At 35.7% G+C, this 18,979-nt stretch overlaps 1 protein-coding gene across 5 annotated transcripts in view; it reads left to right on the top strand.

Annotated features, from left to right (window-relative positions):
* BRINP3 (BMP/retinoic acid inducible neural specific 3) overlaps positions 1 to 18,979 on the top strand; it is a 199,262-nt gene that overhangs the window by 131,969 nt on the left and 48,314 nt on the right. For all 5 annotated transcript variants that reach the window (XM_068690176.1, XM_068690173.1, XM_068690177.1 and 2 more), the window contains 2 exons: positions 13,007 to 13,112; positions 17,217 to 17,453. In XM_068690176.1, the coding sequence (XP_068546277.1) occupies positions 13,007 to 13,112; positions 17,217 to 17,453 (343 nt within the window). The remainder of the gene's footprint in view (positions 1 to 13,006; positions 13,113 to 17,216; positions 17,454 to 18,979) is intronic.

The raw sequence follows: 18,979 nt of genomic DNA, 5'->3' as shown, positions 1-18,979 counted from the left end.
TTACAGCATTGAATTCTCATGCAATTCACAATTATTTCTATCTTCAGGACTTGACATGGTACTACAGCAGGATTTACATTTTTTATAGCAAAACTATATAATGCAAGCAATGCATTATAATGTTTATAACATCAATATATGCAATGGCAGAAAAGAAAAGAAAAAAACTCATCCAGGAAGGACACTTTCTATAGTATAAAGTGATTGCTATACTGTGCTTTCAACTCTTTAATGTCTGAAGTGATGGTGTTTTCATCATCGTTCTACAGATTTGTTTGCTGAATCGAGCATTCAAAACAAAATTATTTGTAATTTTGCATTTTGCAATCTTACACAATAAATAAGCTCCATAGAAGTCAATGAAGTCAACAAGGTTTCTCTGTGAGCAAATCAATATCGAGATCAGGGTTTTTTCCATTCAAATTCAACCATCATCTTCCTAATTTATCAAACCAGTTTTCATATTCTTTCTTCAGATTATCAGAATTAACACTCTAATTCCCACAAAATAGTAGCTACATTTCATGTTCTTGCAGGGAGCTGCAGTATTCTACCTTTGATATTTGGTTCCTGAAAAGTAAAATAATAATATATATAATAATACAAAATAATATGTACTATAACATATTAGCTATACTAGTTCATTTTGTTCTAACAGTTTTAATAATCCTAAAAGTAGAGGACACTGGTATACAGTGTCCTACCTAGTATGCAGATTTGTAAGGAATATATCTTCTCCAAAGTACATAAAGCCTTGAAAATGAAAATCATTCCATGTTTTTTTCTTTGTCTTTTAATGAAATCCTTACTGTGTAAAGTAATGATAAAATAGTACTGATAATAGAGGAAATGGATTGAAGAGGTACATTAATATATATTTTTTTCATCTTATTTTAGTGAATTTAAGTAGACTTTATTATTTTTATAAATCTTTGTTATTTATTATAAATCTGGTTATCTGTTTGAAATACAATACTCATGGCAATACTGAGCCATACATATCATTGGAAGAAATGCATACACTAAATACACATAAAGCATAGCAAAATTTATATAATGTTAAAATGTGTTTTTTTTTTTTTTTTTTTTTTAGAATATACATGAGGACCTGTGCTTTTTGATTTTTAATCTATGTTTGAAATTTTTACATTTGGCCATATAAATTTATCTATTAAAAATAATCTTGTAGAAAGCAGTTGTTATATTACACAAACACAAGGGTAAAATATTATGCTGTTCTTTCTTGACTTAAATAACTCATGCATTACAACTGTTAAAACTCCATAGTATCAGGAGCTTAAAATGGTAAGACAATTAGCAAAGTTAATTAAGATAATTTAATCAAGCTTGGCAATGACTTCAGTGTCAATTTACACTGGGGAGGATCTGGTCTTGATGAAAATATAGGAAGCTAGCAAGTGCCTACAGCACATAGTAAAAGCAGTTCTATACTATATCTTATGATAACTCTTTTTTTCTCTCTTTTTTTTTTTTCTTATTATTTCTTTTTCTTCTGAACTTCTTTCTAGATTTTCATGCTCAAGATCTCTTTTTTTTGTTTGTTTGTTTTTGTTTTTTTTTTTGGTCTCTTTTTTGGTTGAAGAAATGCGCTTGTCTTTATGACATTACTCTTTGCTCTAGGTATTCTCATCTACATCAGGTTCAGAAAGAAATGAATGAAACAAGTCCTTGGACAAGATTCTGTACTCCAAACAATTTTTGCACATGAATTCATTAATGAAATATCTGTCCACATCCAAGGCCTAATGAATGGGCCTTGATATTTTGCAGGGCCTTCTATTACCACAAATCAGGTTGATTTGAAGGATTTTTCGTCTAGGCACACCACTTTGTCATGATAACATTGCCCCTTGAGATTAAGTCTAAGAGCAGTATTCTGCATATTAATATTATCTCTTTGTCTATTTCATCAAATAAGAATATCAAGGATCACTCAGTCACTATCTGAACCTTTCTAAAAAGTGGTCAGTTTGTTCATTCATAAGTCTTTATAGACGGTGAATGGGTTAAGGTTTAGCAGAAGAGTTTGATGAAAACAGCTTTAATGCCATGGGGCAAAGGTATTTTCACTGTCAGAAACATGGAAAACAACAAGGTACAACTCCACAATGTTCCATCAAATTTAATGTTGATTTAACGAGGATCTTATATTTCTCAATAAAAATATGGGATATTGGCATAACTATACAGGAATTTGCCACTCAGCTGTTTTTCCTTCCTCCCAAGATGTTTTTTTTTTTTTTTTGATTCTTTGTTTTTCCATTTCACAATGGTCTTTTGTTACAGATATTAGAGATATTTGAGCAGTTTTGGATAGATTTGCTTGCATTTATTCTGTAAGTTTTTTTGTATATGCATTAAAATTTTAAGGGATACCAAGAAAATATAGTTTGGTTCCTACATCTTTTCCAGTTCTCATTTGCTAAAGGTAGTTTCCACAATCTTCAAATCTTGGAGTGACATTGAAAGTTTCTATATTTAAGGTTGAGCATAACCAAAAACTTCCCAGTCCTTATACTGGCATATATGTCCTTAACCTGTATATATATTACATGGCTTAAGTTTGAAATCAATGGTCTTTTTTTCCAATTAGTTTGACAAACTAAATTTGAAAGACCACATCACAAAAAACAACAAAAACAAACAAACAAACAAACAAAAACACAAGTACCAACTCATATTTCCGATAAATTTCAACTGAACTGAGAAATTAGGATTCGATCCTTCTCCTTTCCAATCAATAGAAGAAAGGTAATAAGAGAATGGAATTATCCAGAAAACACTAGGTCTCAGAGGAAAAAAAAAGGGGGGGGGGGGGGGGGGGGGGGAATTTATTCTGTTTAGAGAAAACTGCTCTGAGTTTATGATAAGTTAGTTTATTTTTTACCATTTTTTTTTCTTTCAAATAGTAATTCAACTGCAATTTTGTTTCTTTCATTTATGCCTTACCTTTCTGAATCGTTATTTATTTCTCAAGAGCCATGCTCACTACCATAGCAGCAAGTTTTCTGTTTGCTTAAAAAATGTTATCTGAATTTAAATTAGGTAAAATTAATGATTACAGTAAATAATTCACAGTAGAGACTCAGAGATCAGTAGAGACACAGTAGAGATCTAGAAATGTGTGAATATTTGCATTGTCATAAAATTTAGCCTCAAAGAAAAGTTCAGTGTATTTACTATCAACTATTTACCATCAGCTCATGATTGCAGAAAGATGACCTAACATAGCGAGTTAGTATCATAAATAAAATGCCTTCTTTTACACTCTTTCTTCGATGGTGCTTTCTCTGCTATGAGTAGTCTGAAACAAGCCTGTAAACACTGGCAGTTCTGCCTGAAGACTGGCAGCTGGAACAGAAATAGGAACTCTGTGGGAGAAGTTTCTATGAGTAATTTACATATGAAGATTAATCATAGTAAATGACAAATTTTACTTTTCAGACCACTGGAGATTTATGCTGTTTTATGTAATCCCCCAAAGTTTTCCTTAACACCCCACCCTGCAGTGAATTCAGATGTTGCTTGGGTGACAAAGAGACAAATGCTACTGATATTTCTTGTATCTCGTGAGAATCCCACAAATGAAGTCCTCAAAACTGCTTGGATGATATAAAAGCTCATTTATCAAATTAAGAACCCAGTACTCTGAGTCTTGCAATTAGGGTAGAGTTCATAAATGCTTACATTTGTTTTGAGTTCGAACATTGCTTCTTCAACTCACTTAAATGACATAGAAAATATCAGCAAACATATAAACTTCAAAACAGATTTAGCACTTAGTGCTTTGTGTTTTACTATTTTTAGCCAATTTGGTATTTGAGTTTCCAGTGCAATTAATAATAAATATTTTTTGATATTTTTCCCTAACAAATAATATTTGCCAAACAACACATGCACTTACTTTAAAAGATAATTGCCAGAGATTTGATTTCCAAATCTTAAATGTCTAATAATTTTTGTAGTGAGAAAGCTGGCCAGTCATATTAGACTACTTTGAATAAGAATCATATTATCTGTATCAATATGTTACACATGATATATCACAGAATCATAGAATATCCTGAGCTGAAAGGGACCCACACAGATCATCAAGTCCAACTCCTGGTTCTACACAAAAATCAGAACTCAGACCATGTGACTGAGAGCGTAGTCCAAACTCTTCTTAAACTCCAACAGGCTTGGTGCCATGACTAGGTCCCTGGGGAGCCTGTTCCAGTGTACAACCACCCTCTCAGTGAAGAACCTCTTCCTGATATCCAACCTGAACCTCTCCTGTCACAGCTTGACACCATTCCCATGGGTCCTACCACTGGTCACTAAAGAGAAGAGATTGGTGTCTGCCCCTCCACTCCCCCTTGTGAGGAAGCTGTAGACCATGATGAGGTCTCCCCTCAGCCTCCTCTTTTCTGGGCTGAACAGGCCAAGTGACCTCAACTGCTCCTTGTATATCTTCCCCTCCAGGCCCTCCACCATCTTTGTAGCCCTTCTCTGAACCCTCTCTGACAGTTTCACATCCTTTTTGTGCTGTGGTGCCCAGAACTGCATACAGTACTTGAGGTGAGGCCGTACCAACACAGAGTAGCGTGGGACAATCACTTCCCTCAACTGGCTAGCAAAGCCATGCTTGGTGCACCCCAAGATGTGGTTGGCCCTCCTGGCTGCCAGGGCACACTGCTGGCTCACATTCAACTTGCTATCAGCCACAGATCCCTCTCTGCAGGGCTGCTCTTCAGTGTCTCGTCGCCCAGTCTATACGTATAGACAGGGTTGACCTGTCCCAGGTGCAGGACCCGACACTTGCTCTTGTTAAACTTCACATGGTTAGTGATTGCCCAGCTCTCCAATTTGTCCAGATCTCTCTGCAAGGCCTTTCCACCCTCAACAGAATCAACAGCTCCTCCCAGTTTAGTATCGTCAGCAATATATGTATTTACTGCAGCAAAATTTGGAATCAGATTCCCATCTCAAGTGTTTTTTCTATGTTTTTACATAAATCCATGGGATTTAAAGGCTGAGTATTTGCTTTCCCCAAACATTAAATTACACAATAGTAATGGAACAGCACAATTAGTCAGAGTTACAGAACAATAAACCTAAACTGTTCAGATAACAAAAAGGAGACTTCAATTTAAATGAAGTTAAGAACTTTAATATAAAGTTGCTTTGATTTTCTACAACAAATTTAGCCAAGAATTTCCCTTTAGTTTGAACATCTGAGAGGTGCTTAATGATTAAACTATAGATCAGTTGTAATTGATAAGTTGATGGGCAGGAAAAAGTGTAAAAAACTGTCACATAAAAATAAGAATTGTACGAAACTATAAATGGAGACTAGGCATTAATGGTGAATCAGAAAGGGCAAATGTGTTGCAGTCATTTACCAGAAGGAATAAATGGGCAAGAAATAATAAGGATAGAACCTAAAAATAAATCCTTAAAAACATGCAAGTTTTTACATAGAGAGCAAACCAGCAGACATGCATATTATGGACAGTAATGCGATTTCTTTTTCGAGGTTATAGTGACAACCCCAAAAGGGGTAGTTTGACTGGAGTATGGTAAAATAAAGTGGATATGTAAAATGTCCTTGCAGATGTCAACGCATGTGAGGTGCTGAATGTTAGGAACTGTAGTGCTATGGCCAGCAAAAATAATTCTGTAGTTTATATGCATTTGACAAGAGGAAATATAAAATTTGGGAATATCTTAAATTAGTAAATTTTTAATAATGCTACCAAAGACATTGCAAATAAGTTTTAAACTTGTACCGAACTATTTAATCTTAGGTAAAATCTCTGTAGAAAATCTGTATCTTAGTTAACCTATTCTTTGATTTTTGAGCTTGAAGACTTTACTTCTTTTGATGTTATTTTTAAGTTCTAATATCTTTAATACATTTTTTTAATACATTTTTTTTTTCTGAAAATTTAATATGTATAATTTTTAAAACCAACCACAGGTAAAAGGTAAAATGCTTAAAAATTATGCAGAAATAATGTTTATATTAATCTTGACCTTTTCCTATGGTTTCACAAAGGAATATTTTGACTTTGTATTCTGATTCTAGAAAGACTTTATATTTTTGTGTATAGTTTCCCAACCTAAGACAATAATTGTCCATTCAACTGTGATTGTGATAATATCTGTGAGTCTTATAAATTGCCAAGTTGTTCTATCATTTTAAAACTAACAGGAACACAATGAAAAATCCCAGTATCCTCAGCATTGTATATTGAAACTCAGCAATGAAGATATAAATCCTATTCCTAATCCTTTTTGGAAGTCCTTGCATGGGATTTTGCAGTTGGGCTAAATAATGACAGAAGATGTCCCTTTACATTATGCATCCCAGGATTTTTTGGAGCTTTTTTTGTGCTTTATATAATAATTGTATTATGTTTGGAAAAGAAGTGAGGGCTAGGGAGCATGCTATACTTCATTGACCTTCTTTGCATTTGCATTCTGCAGACACCATAAGATTTTTATATTCATGAAATATTATTTAAGTTTGTAACCTATGCTGCCTTTTTTGTATCTAATTTTATCTTGTAAGCAGAATATATAGATTTCATTTATTATTATTATTATTATTATTATTATTATTATTATTATTATTATTATTTATTTTTTTGCTCAGCTTTCTCTTTATGCAATGACAGATTTGAAAAAAATCCTAGCAGTATTCATTCAAGATGTGGGTTAGCAGAAGTATCTAAATGTAAACAAAAATAAAATATTGAGCGTTTATTACGTCTTTACTAAGAAGTCCATTACTTCTCCATAAGAGAACTTCACTCTCATGTATTCCTCAAAACTTGTTAAAAAGAATAACTTGTTCTTTCAATGAGAATGCCTATCCTCATTATCTGTTGTAAGGCTGATGCAACCCTTGATTCCTGGAAGTGCAGGTAATAAAGATTTTGGCACTCCTGCCCAGACAGCCTAATTTTCTGGGAGCTTTCCTGTTGTTTCAGATAAACATATATGGGAATATGGCATCTGACACATAGTGGATTTAAAATGTCCTTGAAAAGGGAAGATTGTGGCTCCAATGTCAGAACTGTCAATGTTGCCAGCAATTTCAGTTGGGGTAATTCCTCAGCTTCAAGTTCTAGAGCCTCAGAAGTGTTTCAAAGTTTGCAGAGCCAGTGTTATGGAACAGCATAAGGAATAATCATTTTTCCTTCCCTTCCCCACCTCTATCCCAGCTATCTTTAGAAAGCTGTTTAACTTACATATGTTTTGGTAGCTCAAAGCTGGTGCATTCCTGAATGTCTTCATTTCTTCTCTAACTTTCCTGTGGCATAGCATAGATTCAAAGGTTTGTCAATGTTCATGTGGATCCTCCTGCAATTAGCAGTTAACAAATTGTTGTCTGAAATAGTGGAAAATAGAACTGAACTTACAAGTGTTTGCTCTGTATCAGATGAAACTAAACAGTTCCCCAAAATCATTATCTTTTATAAGGATGTAAAAACAGAACAGAATTAAGATAGTCTGAGTTCATTTCCAATTCATAAAATATTCTGATTTCCAAGGTATTTAATGTTTAATGTGGGGATAATACCTTTCAATTCTTTGTCATTGTAATGTAGCCGTGTAGTTCACAGTACATTCCTGAGAACAGAGAAAGAAAGGAGTGAGAGGGATTACGCCGATCTCTTGGGAAATTTTATTGCTGTGTTCAGTGAAACTGAAAGTTGTCTCCTTCCCCCCAAATTTGAAAGAAGTTCTTGTTCCACTTTTCCTGGTTAATGAACATTTTGCAATTTATTTCATTTGCTGAAACATCAAGTTTACTGACTCTGCAATGTCATATAACATCAGTTGACAGAAAATTAAGATGGTAGTGTTTCCAGATTGTCTCAGTTAGTGGATTCATCAAATGAAAAAGTCAGTCTTATACTAACAAGACAGTTGATGGAAAATGTGTTGAAAATGTCACATGCCTATGAGGTATTGCTTTAGAATACTAGCAATTCTAAAATCAAAGAAACAAACAAAAACAACAAAAAAGCCTACCACCAACAAAAAGCAAACTCCTAAAATGGCATCCTGTGGGAGAGACCCTACGTGGAGCAGGGGCAGGGAGTGACCGTGAAGGAGTGGCAGAAGCGAAGCGTTATGGACTGACCACAGCCTCCATTCCCTATTCCACTGTACCACCTGGAAGGAGGAAGCAGAAGAAGGTGGATGGTAATGGAAGGTTTTTAGTTTACTTTTAGTTAATCTGCTAGTAATAGACAATAAAATATATGAAGCTCCCTATGCTGCATCTGTTTTGCCTATGATAATAATTAGTGAGTGATCTCCTTATCTCAGCCCATGAGTCTCTTTTCATAATATTTTCTCCCACTGTTCTTTTGAGAAGTGAGAGAGTAGCAGGGTGGATGTTAGCTGTCCATCAGCATGAAACCACCCCACTGCATTGGCAGGAGAGCCACTTCTAAACAGAAAATACAGTAAGGTCTTATTCATGTGATCAACTTTTCTTAAAGTGAAATGAATATTGACTTGAATGTACAGGGATGACAAGGTGAGGAAACATGGGCTGGAAGACAAGTCCTTAAGGTAGGGTTGACAGGGAGTCATGCAGAAAAATTCTAAAGACAATAGGGGATGAAAAATATGTGCTGTGATAACATCCAGCCAGGCAGCCCCTCGTGACTCTTCTGTTCCATATCAAGGTCATATATACATTTTTTTATAAAAATGTATAAAAAAAATGTATAGGTTTTGTAGCTCACAGGTATGTTTTACCCCTTACAGACCTTTGCCTACCACCATTAAGTGATCCTTGCCCCCTTGCAGCACTACTGGACTATGGACGCCATTGTGTCTAGGTTAACTCTTATGTCTGATTGCTGATAATGTGTAATTACACTGGGGACTTCCAATTATTTTAGGAACTGCCAAGCGCTGTTACTATGCAATTAATCCCACTGAATGATTTATGAAGGAAAGAACTTACTTAGTGAGTGATGGTGGCAGGATCTTGTTTTACCTAACGATTAGCTTCCTTGCATAAAAAAAGTTCTTCCTCTTCATCAGATGATCCTCCAAAATATTAAATCACTCCAATTTTGTCTTTTTCCTTGGGTTTCTTCTCCTGATATGCCTTTGTTTATTCTTCTATATGTACCAGTCATTCAGAAGATACCTTCTTCCAATAGTGGTGTCACATATATATGAGGAATTTCCTCTAAGTCACTATTTAAATGTTTAAAATATTAAAGAGGGTAATATGAATATGAATGCAGCTGCCTATTTTGAAGTGACTAGCATTGTCTCCTTCTCCTTTATGTGCTTAGTTATCTTCCTTAGAAGCCAAATACATTTTAAAAGAGTCTTCGTAAAGAGGACAGTCCTTTATGTAAGACAGCCTACTATCTCTGGATGGGCATGTAGATAAGAATATTAGCTATGTGTATTTGAAAGGAAACACCTGGGGAAAAAAAAAAAGAAGCTCTGCAGAAATATATTTTATTCTTATTAGTAGAACCTTCTGTAGGCTTAATTATCATGGACAAAAAAAAAAAGTACAGTTTCCCAGGGAAATACTACCCACTGATATCGCAAGAATTCAGCCCTTAAGCAGCGCTGGGAGGTACATACTCAGTGCACTTATAATCAGGTCATTATCACCATGGTTATGAGTTTTAACTGACTGAAAACTGTAGGCATTTATCTTGTTAATGCCACATGTTACAGTTTATTTCTGGGAACTGAAAATCCTGCTGCCCAGGGAAACCTGTGTTGTGATAATCTTTGAAAACAAGGCACTTGAGAATAGCTTGCTTGGTTCACGTCAAATATTTTGTTACTGGTTCTTAGGGGTTTTTCATTATTAAATAACTGCTCTGCTGTATTTTCTTTGTGAGTTAGTGTCCTTTACAGACTCTGGATCAAGCTCTTAGAAATCAGTGTTCTTTATTCATCTTTATTTGTCTTTATTCATCTGCAATCACTTCTGGACTATACTAGCATCTTAGCATACAATATTTACATTTTAACTTTCCCTCTCCTGTTTTTGACTTAGCTTTTATTGTACACCTTCAGACAAAACACTTCAGCTGTGATACTGGAACTGAATATAGTCATACTTCTGTGTTTGGAACATACTTAAAGAAGTGCCAATTCCTTTCCAATGTTTCTTCTATCATTATATATTCTTCCTTTGACAGACAGAAAATGCAAAATTATCAGTGATTTTAGTAACACCTGCACTGAGACAGAATCAACTCATTTGGATTCTACCTCCCCCCCCATCTTTTTTTTTTCCCCTTGTAGTCTACTTTTCTACTTAAAGGATTTTCCACAAAATAAAATCCTTTCATTTGATCAAATAATTTGTCAGAAATTTGAAGCTTTCTTATGTAATCCACATTTCATTTATTGACTACTCACATTTTTCTTCCAATTTGCAATCTTTGTTGAGTAGGGCTTGTGCAGGGTATAATATGATATATGTAACTTTGGCCTCTGACTAGAAGTGCCATCCATGGAAAGCTGGAGTTTGGCTGTTTTGTAACTGTTTTTATCTGGTTTTGGTGTTTGGAGTTATGTTGGAACTATGCAGTCTATTTTCTTTTTCCAATATGATCTGTATGCAGAAGTTTAAAGTACCAGAGAAAAGGATTAGACAGAAGAAGGCTAGAGCACTTTGAAAAGTAAAAGAATGCACAATTGAAATATATAGATTTCAGTGAAAATCTAATGCTTAGAAAAAGGCCTTTTATATTGCTCTATTTTTAGAACATTATTTATTATTTTAAATTATTATTATTTTAAAACAATATTTTATTGCTTACATGAGCATGAGTGTCTGTCAGCTCAACATAGCCCTTCCCGTGAGTTTATGTCCACAAAAAAATCTAACCCTGCTCTTTTTTTTTCTCATATATTTAATTTTCATTTGAATCAGAAATTTTATATGGCTGGTCCTTAGAAAACAATTAAAAAAAAAAAAAGCACCTTGTAATGATATGTATTTCCTTTCTGCTTCCTAGATACACCAAGATACACCAAGTGTTGTCACTTCCATAATCAAAACAATGGTTACTGCTATCTGTGTTTTGCATCATCCAAGTGAAGACTGACATGAAAAAAATGAGATATTATAATTGTACAACTACTTACTAACCTTTCTTATTTTGTAATTGCAGGAAGCATAAGAATAAACAGAATGAATAGGAATTTGTAAAACTGTCTTTATAGTTCCTACATTTCAGATGAATTCATGAAGCTGCATTGCCTTATAAATAAATGATTGAAAATAATAATTAAAAAAAATGCAAAAACAAACGGATCTTTATATAAAGAATTTCAGAGATAAATGCTTAGCATAATCTTTCAGAAATAGGATAAAACTTATAACTACCTTCATTCCTATTTTCTTCTGGTTATTTATCTTATTTAATGTAGATGCCTGTCTTTGATACTACATGAACAGTTTAGTATTCCTTATATGGGCTGAGGGTACTATAGAAAATGGGATTTTAGAATGAAACTCTGATCACTTGGGAGAAGGGAAAGGGCCTGGAGAGTCACGGATAAATCAAAGTTGTTGTTCTCGCTGTGTCCCACACAAATCTGATACCCATGCAAGAATTTTTATGTTGATTCAGGATGATTAAGCAAAAAAAATGAGGTAAATCTGGCCTTGGCATAAATATCAGACACTGCCAAATTTGGGCAGGGAGTAGAGATCCTGACTACATTTATTTCCTTGCATGGCTGGCACTCTGCTAGCAGATTTGGCTGAAATCCTTTCAGCGTGTTCTCCCCACAGGCTGATGGCATTGCAAAATCCTTCTCATTTCTCAGGAATACTAGTTCAGAGTAAAAGAAAGGGGCCAATAACTTGGGATAGCATAAGATTTCACACTTATTTTATTAAAATTTTAGGGCTTGGAAAATATGAAACAATGTATAGATAATCTCAGTAGTTTAAGAAAAGGGGAAGGAATTCCAAAGCCATGAATCTTCTACAGCATCCAATCCAGTTAAAAAAGTGAGATCTTGGTATACCCACTTGTCCTAAGTATTTGAGATTTTTCCTCAGCTACCTATAGAAGCTATAATAGCCATTGAGACACTGCCTGGCTGGCTGTGGAGCTGCCAGCCTGCCCTCAGGGCATCACTGAAGAGCTTCAAGAGCTGTAGCAATTAATTGCAGAGAAACTGGATTAGGCCCTATTTTTTTCACTTACTATGGCATTTAAAAAGAAGTTAGCTTTTCTAATCTTTTTTTTTTTTTTTTTTTTGACACTTAAGTATCATATATAATATTCCATAAAGTATATAAATCACTTGCCTTTATTATTGTTATTATTATTAATAATGTATTTACTCATTTAACAAACTGCATGTTGCCAAGCACAACCCACCACTGCTAACACAAAGCTTTATTTGTGGTGATATTGTTTTGATAAATTTAGATGTATTTTGATCCTGTGGTCATTGATTCTGTGATTACAGTAGGCAGGATGTCTAGAGTCTTACATCTAATCTTATTTTAGATCTTTCCCAGATGAAAGATAACCCAGCATCACCATTGTAAGCGCAGCTCATAAAGTATTTTTACTTCTGAGTCCTGCTGTGCTATAGAGAAGAAATCAAAGTTTTTTCATGATTTCAACAGGGAGCTGCCATGTGCACAAGTTTCATCAATGAAAATCATAGTCTGCATTTTTATGAACCATATTTATTAAATTAATTCTATAGCTATGAAGAAATAAATCATCTGTAGACTGTTGGTCACTTGTAGTGATTCCTTGCTGTAGAAATAGCACTTTCCAAAGTTTGTTGTACTGGTAAAACATTTACAATCGTACTTGTCATATATAAAATGAGATATTTCACCTTAAGTCTGAAATGTACAGACAGCTGAATTAAAGGGAAACTTTATGCAACAAGCTTCTGAACTCTTCAGTCTGTTTTGAATAATGCAGCAAATGCTTTTCCATTCCCTTACCATCAGGTAACAGAAACGCGGACTGGTCCTCTTGGCTGCAGTAACTATGACAACCTAGATTCTGTCAGTTCTGTTCTGGTTCAGAGTCCTGAAAATAAGATTCAGTTGCAAGGTATGTAGGTACAATTTCATTAATCTGTTTTGGAACAGGATGACATTTATCATACTATTTGTTTTTATTTTTTCCACCTCATGAAAGGTCATTTTCTTTTTTTCTTTTCTCTTTTTTTTTTTTTTTTCCTTCCCCAATAAGTATCTTCTAGGGAAAGTGAAAGAAATGTCAGTAACTCATGTTGCCTTTGAAATAGAAACAATTTCTGTGCCCATCAGAATATAATCTGAATAATGTTAACATTTTATAGCCTTATTTAGCAATGACTTGCTCACCTTTTACAAAGCTTGAATTCCCACGGATTCTACCAAGCAGGGAATGACATTTAATGTGTTCAGCCTGCTTTGCACATTTTGAGTAGTGGCATATACGTCATGCAGTCATCCCACTGGAACAAACGTAGTCACTGGAGGAGCAGGGCATAAATACACGAAGGCTTTGAATAAAGCAGAGTCCAAAGGCTCCTCTGGGACTTTTAAGAAAACCTGGAAGTTTAGACATCTCACACAACAGAAAAAAAAAAAAAAAAAAAAAAAAAAAAAAAAAAAAAGAAAAAGAAAAAGGAAAAGGAAAAGTGAATATATATATTTATATATATATAAAGAGGATTAATTTCTAATTCATATGTTGTTAATTCCAACAGATGCATACCCCATATTGCAGATTAGGCACCTAAACATTTTTGAAAGTGAACCTCTAGGGCCCTTACTAATTATTGTTTGTTTCAGTTACACAAATGTAACATGAACAACTTTTTTATTATTATTTTGAAAACAGACTGACTTATGTTTTTGTGTATACCCGTGTATATACAAGAAGAGAAGAATATGGTTCTCAATTTGCTTTTACAGGTAGCTTCACAATTATTTCCAGCTGTAATTAAAATTACTATTGGTTCATATCTCAGTTGGACATATAGTGTGAAGTTGTTGCTGATTAATAAGATTGAATCATAGAATCATAGAATATCGTGAGTTGGAAGGGACCCTTAAGGATCATCAAGTCCAACTCTTGACACCGCACAGGTCTACCCAAAAGTTCAGACCATGTGACTAAGTGCACAGTCCAATCTCTTCTTAAATTCAGTCAGGCTCGGTGCAGTGACCACTTCCCTGGGGAGCCTGTTCCAGTGTGCAACCACTCTCTCTGTGAAGAACCCCCTCCTGATGTCAAGCCTAAACTTCCCCTGCCTCAGCTTAACCCCGTTCCCGCAGGTCCTGTCGCTGGTGTTAATGGAGAAAAGGTCTCCTGCCTCTCGACACCCCCTTACGAGGAAGTTGTAGACTGCGATGAGGTCTCCCCTCAGCCTCCTCTTCTCCAGGCTGAACAGGCCCAGTGCCCTCAGCCGTTCCTCGTACGTCTTCCCCTCCAGGCCTTTCACCATCTTCGTAGCCCTCCTCTGGACACTCTCCAACAGTTTCATGTCCTTTTTATACTGTGGTGCCCAGAACTGCACACAGTACTCGAGGTGAGGTCGCACCAGCGCAGAGTAGAGCGGGACGATCACCTCCCTTGACCTACTAGCAATGCCGTGCTTGATGCACCCCAGGACACGGTTGGCCCTTCTGGCTGCCAGGGCACACTGCTGGCTCATATTCAACTTGCTGTCTACCATGACCCCCAGATCCCTCTCTTCTAGGCTGCTCTCCAGCGTCTCATCACCCAGTCTGTACGTGCAGCCAGGGTTTCCCCGTCCCAGGTGCAGGACCCGGCACTTGCTCTTATTGAACTTCATGCGGTTGGCGATCGCCCAGCTCTCCAACCTATCCAGATCCCTCTGCAAGGCCTTTCCACCCTCATTCGAGTCCACAACTCCTCCAAGTTTGGTGTCTGGGAAAGATTATCTTCTTGTCTAATACATCCTTTTTCATCCTTTTTTTTTTTTTTTTTTTTTTTTGGGTGGGGGGGGGAGGAGGAGAGGGTTGTTTTTTGCTTTACCTCTCTCTTTCCAGAAGGTGAGAATAGGTATAAAGCCATTAAATCAAACAATGATTTCACAGACGATATATTTATATATATGTGATTTTTATTTTTTAAAAGAACTTGTCATTTTCATTGAAATGCAATGAAATATCTCCAGGAAAAAAAAAAAAAACAAAAAACATTTTTAATGGTCTGCAGCATTTGCGCAATGTTTCTAAGTTAAAATTTGGAAATCAATCCTCACATCAGTCAGAGAACAGTTTTACACATGCCATTAAATTGTCACAAGAAATTTAGTGTCAGAACTGCTTAGACTATTTCATGCTTACTATGTAGGAATTGAACAAGGTGGGATTGCTTATCTGGGCTTTCTTTTACTTTCATAATACCAAGGGTTTTCACAAATATACCGGTACATTAAAAACTATAGTCAAGAGTTTTACAAGAGTTTTACAAGTTTTGATATGATGCAGAAGAAAGCACAAACAGACACAGTTTTAGCAATATTATAATGAATTTGAATATGGCTTTCTACTTGGAAAGGTCATAAAATTACTGTTATATGTTTTTTATTTACCTTAAAATTAGGAATAAATCTCTATGAAATTGTCCAAGTACCCTTTATCATAAATTAACATTTAATATGCTGAGAAATTACTTGGCCTACAAATAAGCCCCACTGGTTCCTGAAAAATTATTTTTACTTCAGAATATAGCTACATGTAATAAATCAAAAATCTTGCTGTGCGTGTTTTTTGTTTGTTTGTTTCTGACTATTGTTGTAGCTAAAGGACTGATGGCTACAATTAATTTACAATGCTTCTGTATAAAATACTCATTCCCATCAGTGAAATCATGTTAACAGTGGTAAAAATTTTCAGATGAATAAACTTCTGGTCACAGACATTCTGAATTTTTGATTTTCGTGCTCTGTGGTTCTGATACATCTGAACCACATACATTTTGATACATGTGAAACATGATTTTATAAGGCTTCTACCTGTCATGAAGTGTGAAAATGGTTTGCAAAGGGATTTGGGACATAGCATGCTAATTTTTTAAACAACATGGTAGCTAGATCTTCCATCCCTTCTCCATGCTAAAGTTTTAGTTGATTTAAGAATGAATTCTGTTTCTTAGGGTTTCATAGCTGTACCCAGAACATCCAGCTAACTGTCTCTTAGCATTCTGAAATCCTGTAGGAGTGTAAACATCTATTTGATAACACCTGATTTGAGCTAATTCCAATGCATGTTGTATTCAGAGGACTTTCTGTGGTGATGGATGAGGTCCCATCCTGCAAAGTCTGCTTAAAGTACTGAAAGATGAAATAGGGGTAAACCACATTATAAATGCATGCACGCAAAAAAAAAAAAAATCAATAACAAAACTGATGTTTATCTGATTTTGCTCAAACTGACACAGTTACTGGTCATAACGAATCATTGTACACATATTTTTGCAATACCTTGCTGAAAATAGGCCATTATGTATTGATGTTTTACAAAATGAAATATTATTTTAATTTTACTTTCCTAAAATGTCCTACAGTTCAATTTTCTGATTATTCTTAGTTTGTGTCTACAGAATCATGGAGAAATAACTAGAGTAATTTAGACATTTCTGTACTTCAGGCATACCTACTTACGTCAAAGCCAACATGGAAAACAAGTCCAATACAGAATGGAAATGTTTGTCTTCAAACCTCTTTTCTTCTGGTTATACAGCCCCTTTACTCTCACTGTTGTCTTTCAAAGCTGCTTTCCCTCCAGCACTCCCAGAATTTGTATTAGCTGCATAGTATCAGTATTGTAATTCATCTGCATGTTTCCTTACTGAAAAGCTCCTACAGCTGAGTTTGTAAAAGAAAAAAGAAATTACACTAGTATACAATGTGAGGAACACAAGTTACTATCTACTGGAATGGATGTTCCATAATGAGACAGGAGTGTAAAGTATATATCTGAAATTAATACTTAGGTAAGGAAATACATGACACGGTGCAAATGCTTGACATATATGTAAATTGTCCTAAGTAAACGATATAGTTTATTTTTGTAGCTTATTATTAGCTTATTGTTTATTTATTTATTTATTACCATGTTATATAGGTACGGGAAATTGCTTGACTTGAATATACATTTGGGTTTAATAACACAGTACTTACTCTGTTTCCTTCAGGTCTTCAAGTCATCCTCCCTGAGTATCTTCAAGAACATTTTGTCCAGGCAGCTCTGAGCTATATTGCCTGCAATTCAGAGGGGGAGTTCATCTGCAAGGACAATGACTGCTGGTGTCAGTGTGGCCCCAAATTCCCAGAGTGCAACTGTCCCTACATGGACATTCAAGCCATGGAAGAAAATCTGCTACGTATAAGTGAAACTTGGAATGCATACAACAGTGAATTTGAAGAATCTGGTGAGACGTTTTATAAGATTTTTGTCTGTTTGGCTCTGCATTATAAATAAGATTTATACGACAGACTACATCTATATCCAGAATGGTTCAGAGATCTAAAGCTAAACATCCTGGATCTCAGTCTTAATTATTAAAACATTCTGATAAAGTGCTTTCATCACATCATGTTGAACAGTTTGTGTGATTACATCAGTGTTTAAGCAGGCTGTGTTTGAGTATGCATCTGTTACACTTCGTGGAGTCCAGGGCTGTGAGGACTTGGTCCCTACTGGAGCAAGAATTGTGCTGGAGCAGGCAGAAAGCAAATCAAATGGGGAACAAAATCAGGTTGCATATACTTGACACAGGTATTCTGATTTTTTATTCTGTTGCTGAAACAACTGTCTATTCAATTATTGCTGAAACAACTGTTTCATTTCACATCCATTTTGCTGTGTTGGGTCAGAGTTGTACTTCCTTTTTATCTCATACCTCTGGAGATGCCAAGAGACAGAGAGCACAGACTGCCGTTAATTTACCAAATAGTTAATAGTTATCCCATTGTAGTTGATAACTTGTATATTATCTTCATGAGATTTCTGCTTATGCTGGGCCTATCCATTGCCATTGCAGAATGTTTATACCACATCAGTTTTCTCTAAAGCATCAAGGTTTGTTTCATACATCATTTCATCTGTCCTGATCTTCAGAATTTCCTGTCCCTTAGAGAATGAAAACCACAGGTAAAATCAGGTTCTAAACAGCTGTTTTCACTCAGTGATATCAGTAACAGCTGTCTAGCCAGATGGTGGGAAAAGTAAGGAGATCTAAGCAGATCTGGGAAAAATCACCAAGAAAAAAGATAAATGGGGGAGATAAGGAAAAAGCAGAAATCATAGTTTGAAAGGAGTTGTACTGGGGAAAGAGGATGAGTGAGTGGCAGAGAGGGGCAAAATGACTAAGCATTTTAGCAATGGGTGTTTCAGCTCCCTGAAATTCTTGTATACTAATGCACTTAGTATGGGTAACAAACAGGAAGAACTGGAGAGCTGCATGTGGTCACAAGGCTATGATCTCATTGCAGTCACAGAGACGAGGTGGGATAGCTCGTATGACTGGAATGCTATCATGGAAGGCTACGCACTTTTTAAAAAAGACAGGACAGGAAGGCAAGGTGGTAGAGTTGCTCTTTACAAGAGAACAGAAGAGAACAGCAAGAGAACAATAGAGCACAGTTCTCTCACAGGAGAACAACTGGAATGCGTGGACCTCTGCCCAGGCCTGAACAAAGAGTGCGTTGAGTGCTTATAGGTAAGGATTAAAGGGCAGGCTACCACGGCTGACACTATTGTGGGTGTTTGCTACAGGCCACCTGATCAGGAAGTGGAGGTAGATGAAGCCTTCTTCAGACCACTCCCGGTAGCCCCACAGTCCCAAGCCCTGGTTCTCGTGGTGGACTTCAACCACCCTGATATCTGCTGGGAAGATCACACAGCTAGGCCCACAGAGTCTAGGAGGTTCCTGCAGTGCATTGATGACAACTTTTT

Source organism: Anas acuta, chromosome 8 (genome assembly GCF_963932015.1).
Source record: "Anas acuta chromosome 8, bAnaAcu1.1, whole genome shotgun sequence".
NCBI lineage: Eukaryota > Metazoa > Chordata > Aves > Anseriformes > Anatidae > Anas > Anas acuta.
This window is presented reverse-complemented; position numbering and strand designations above follow the sequence as displayed.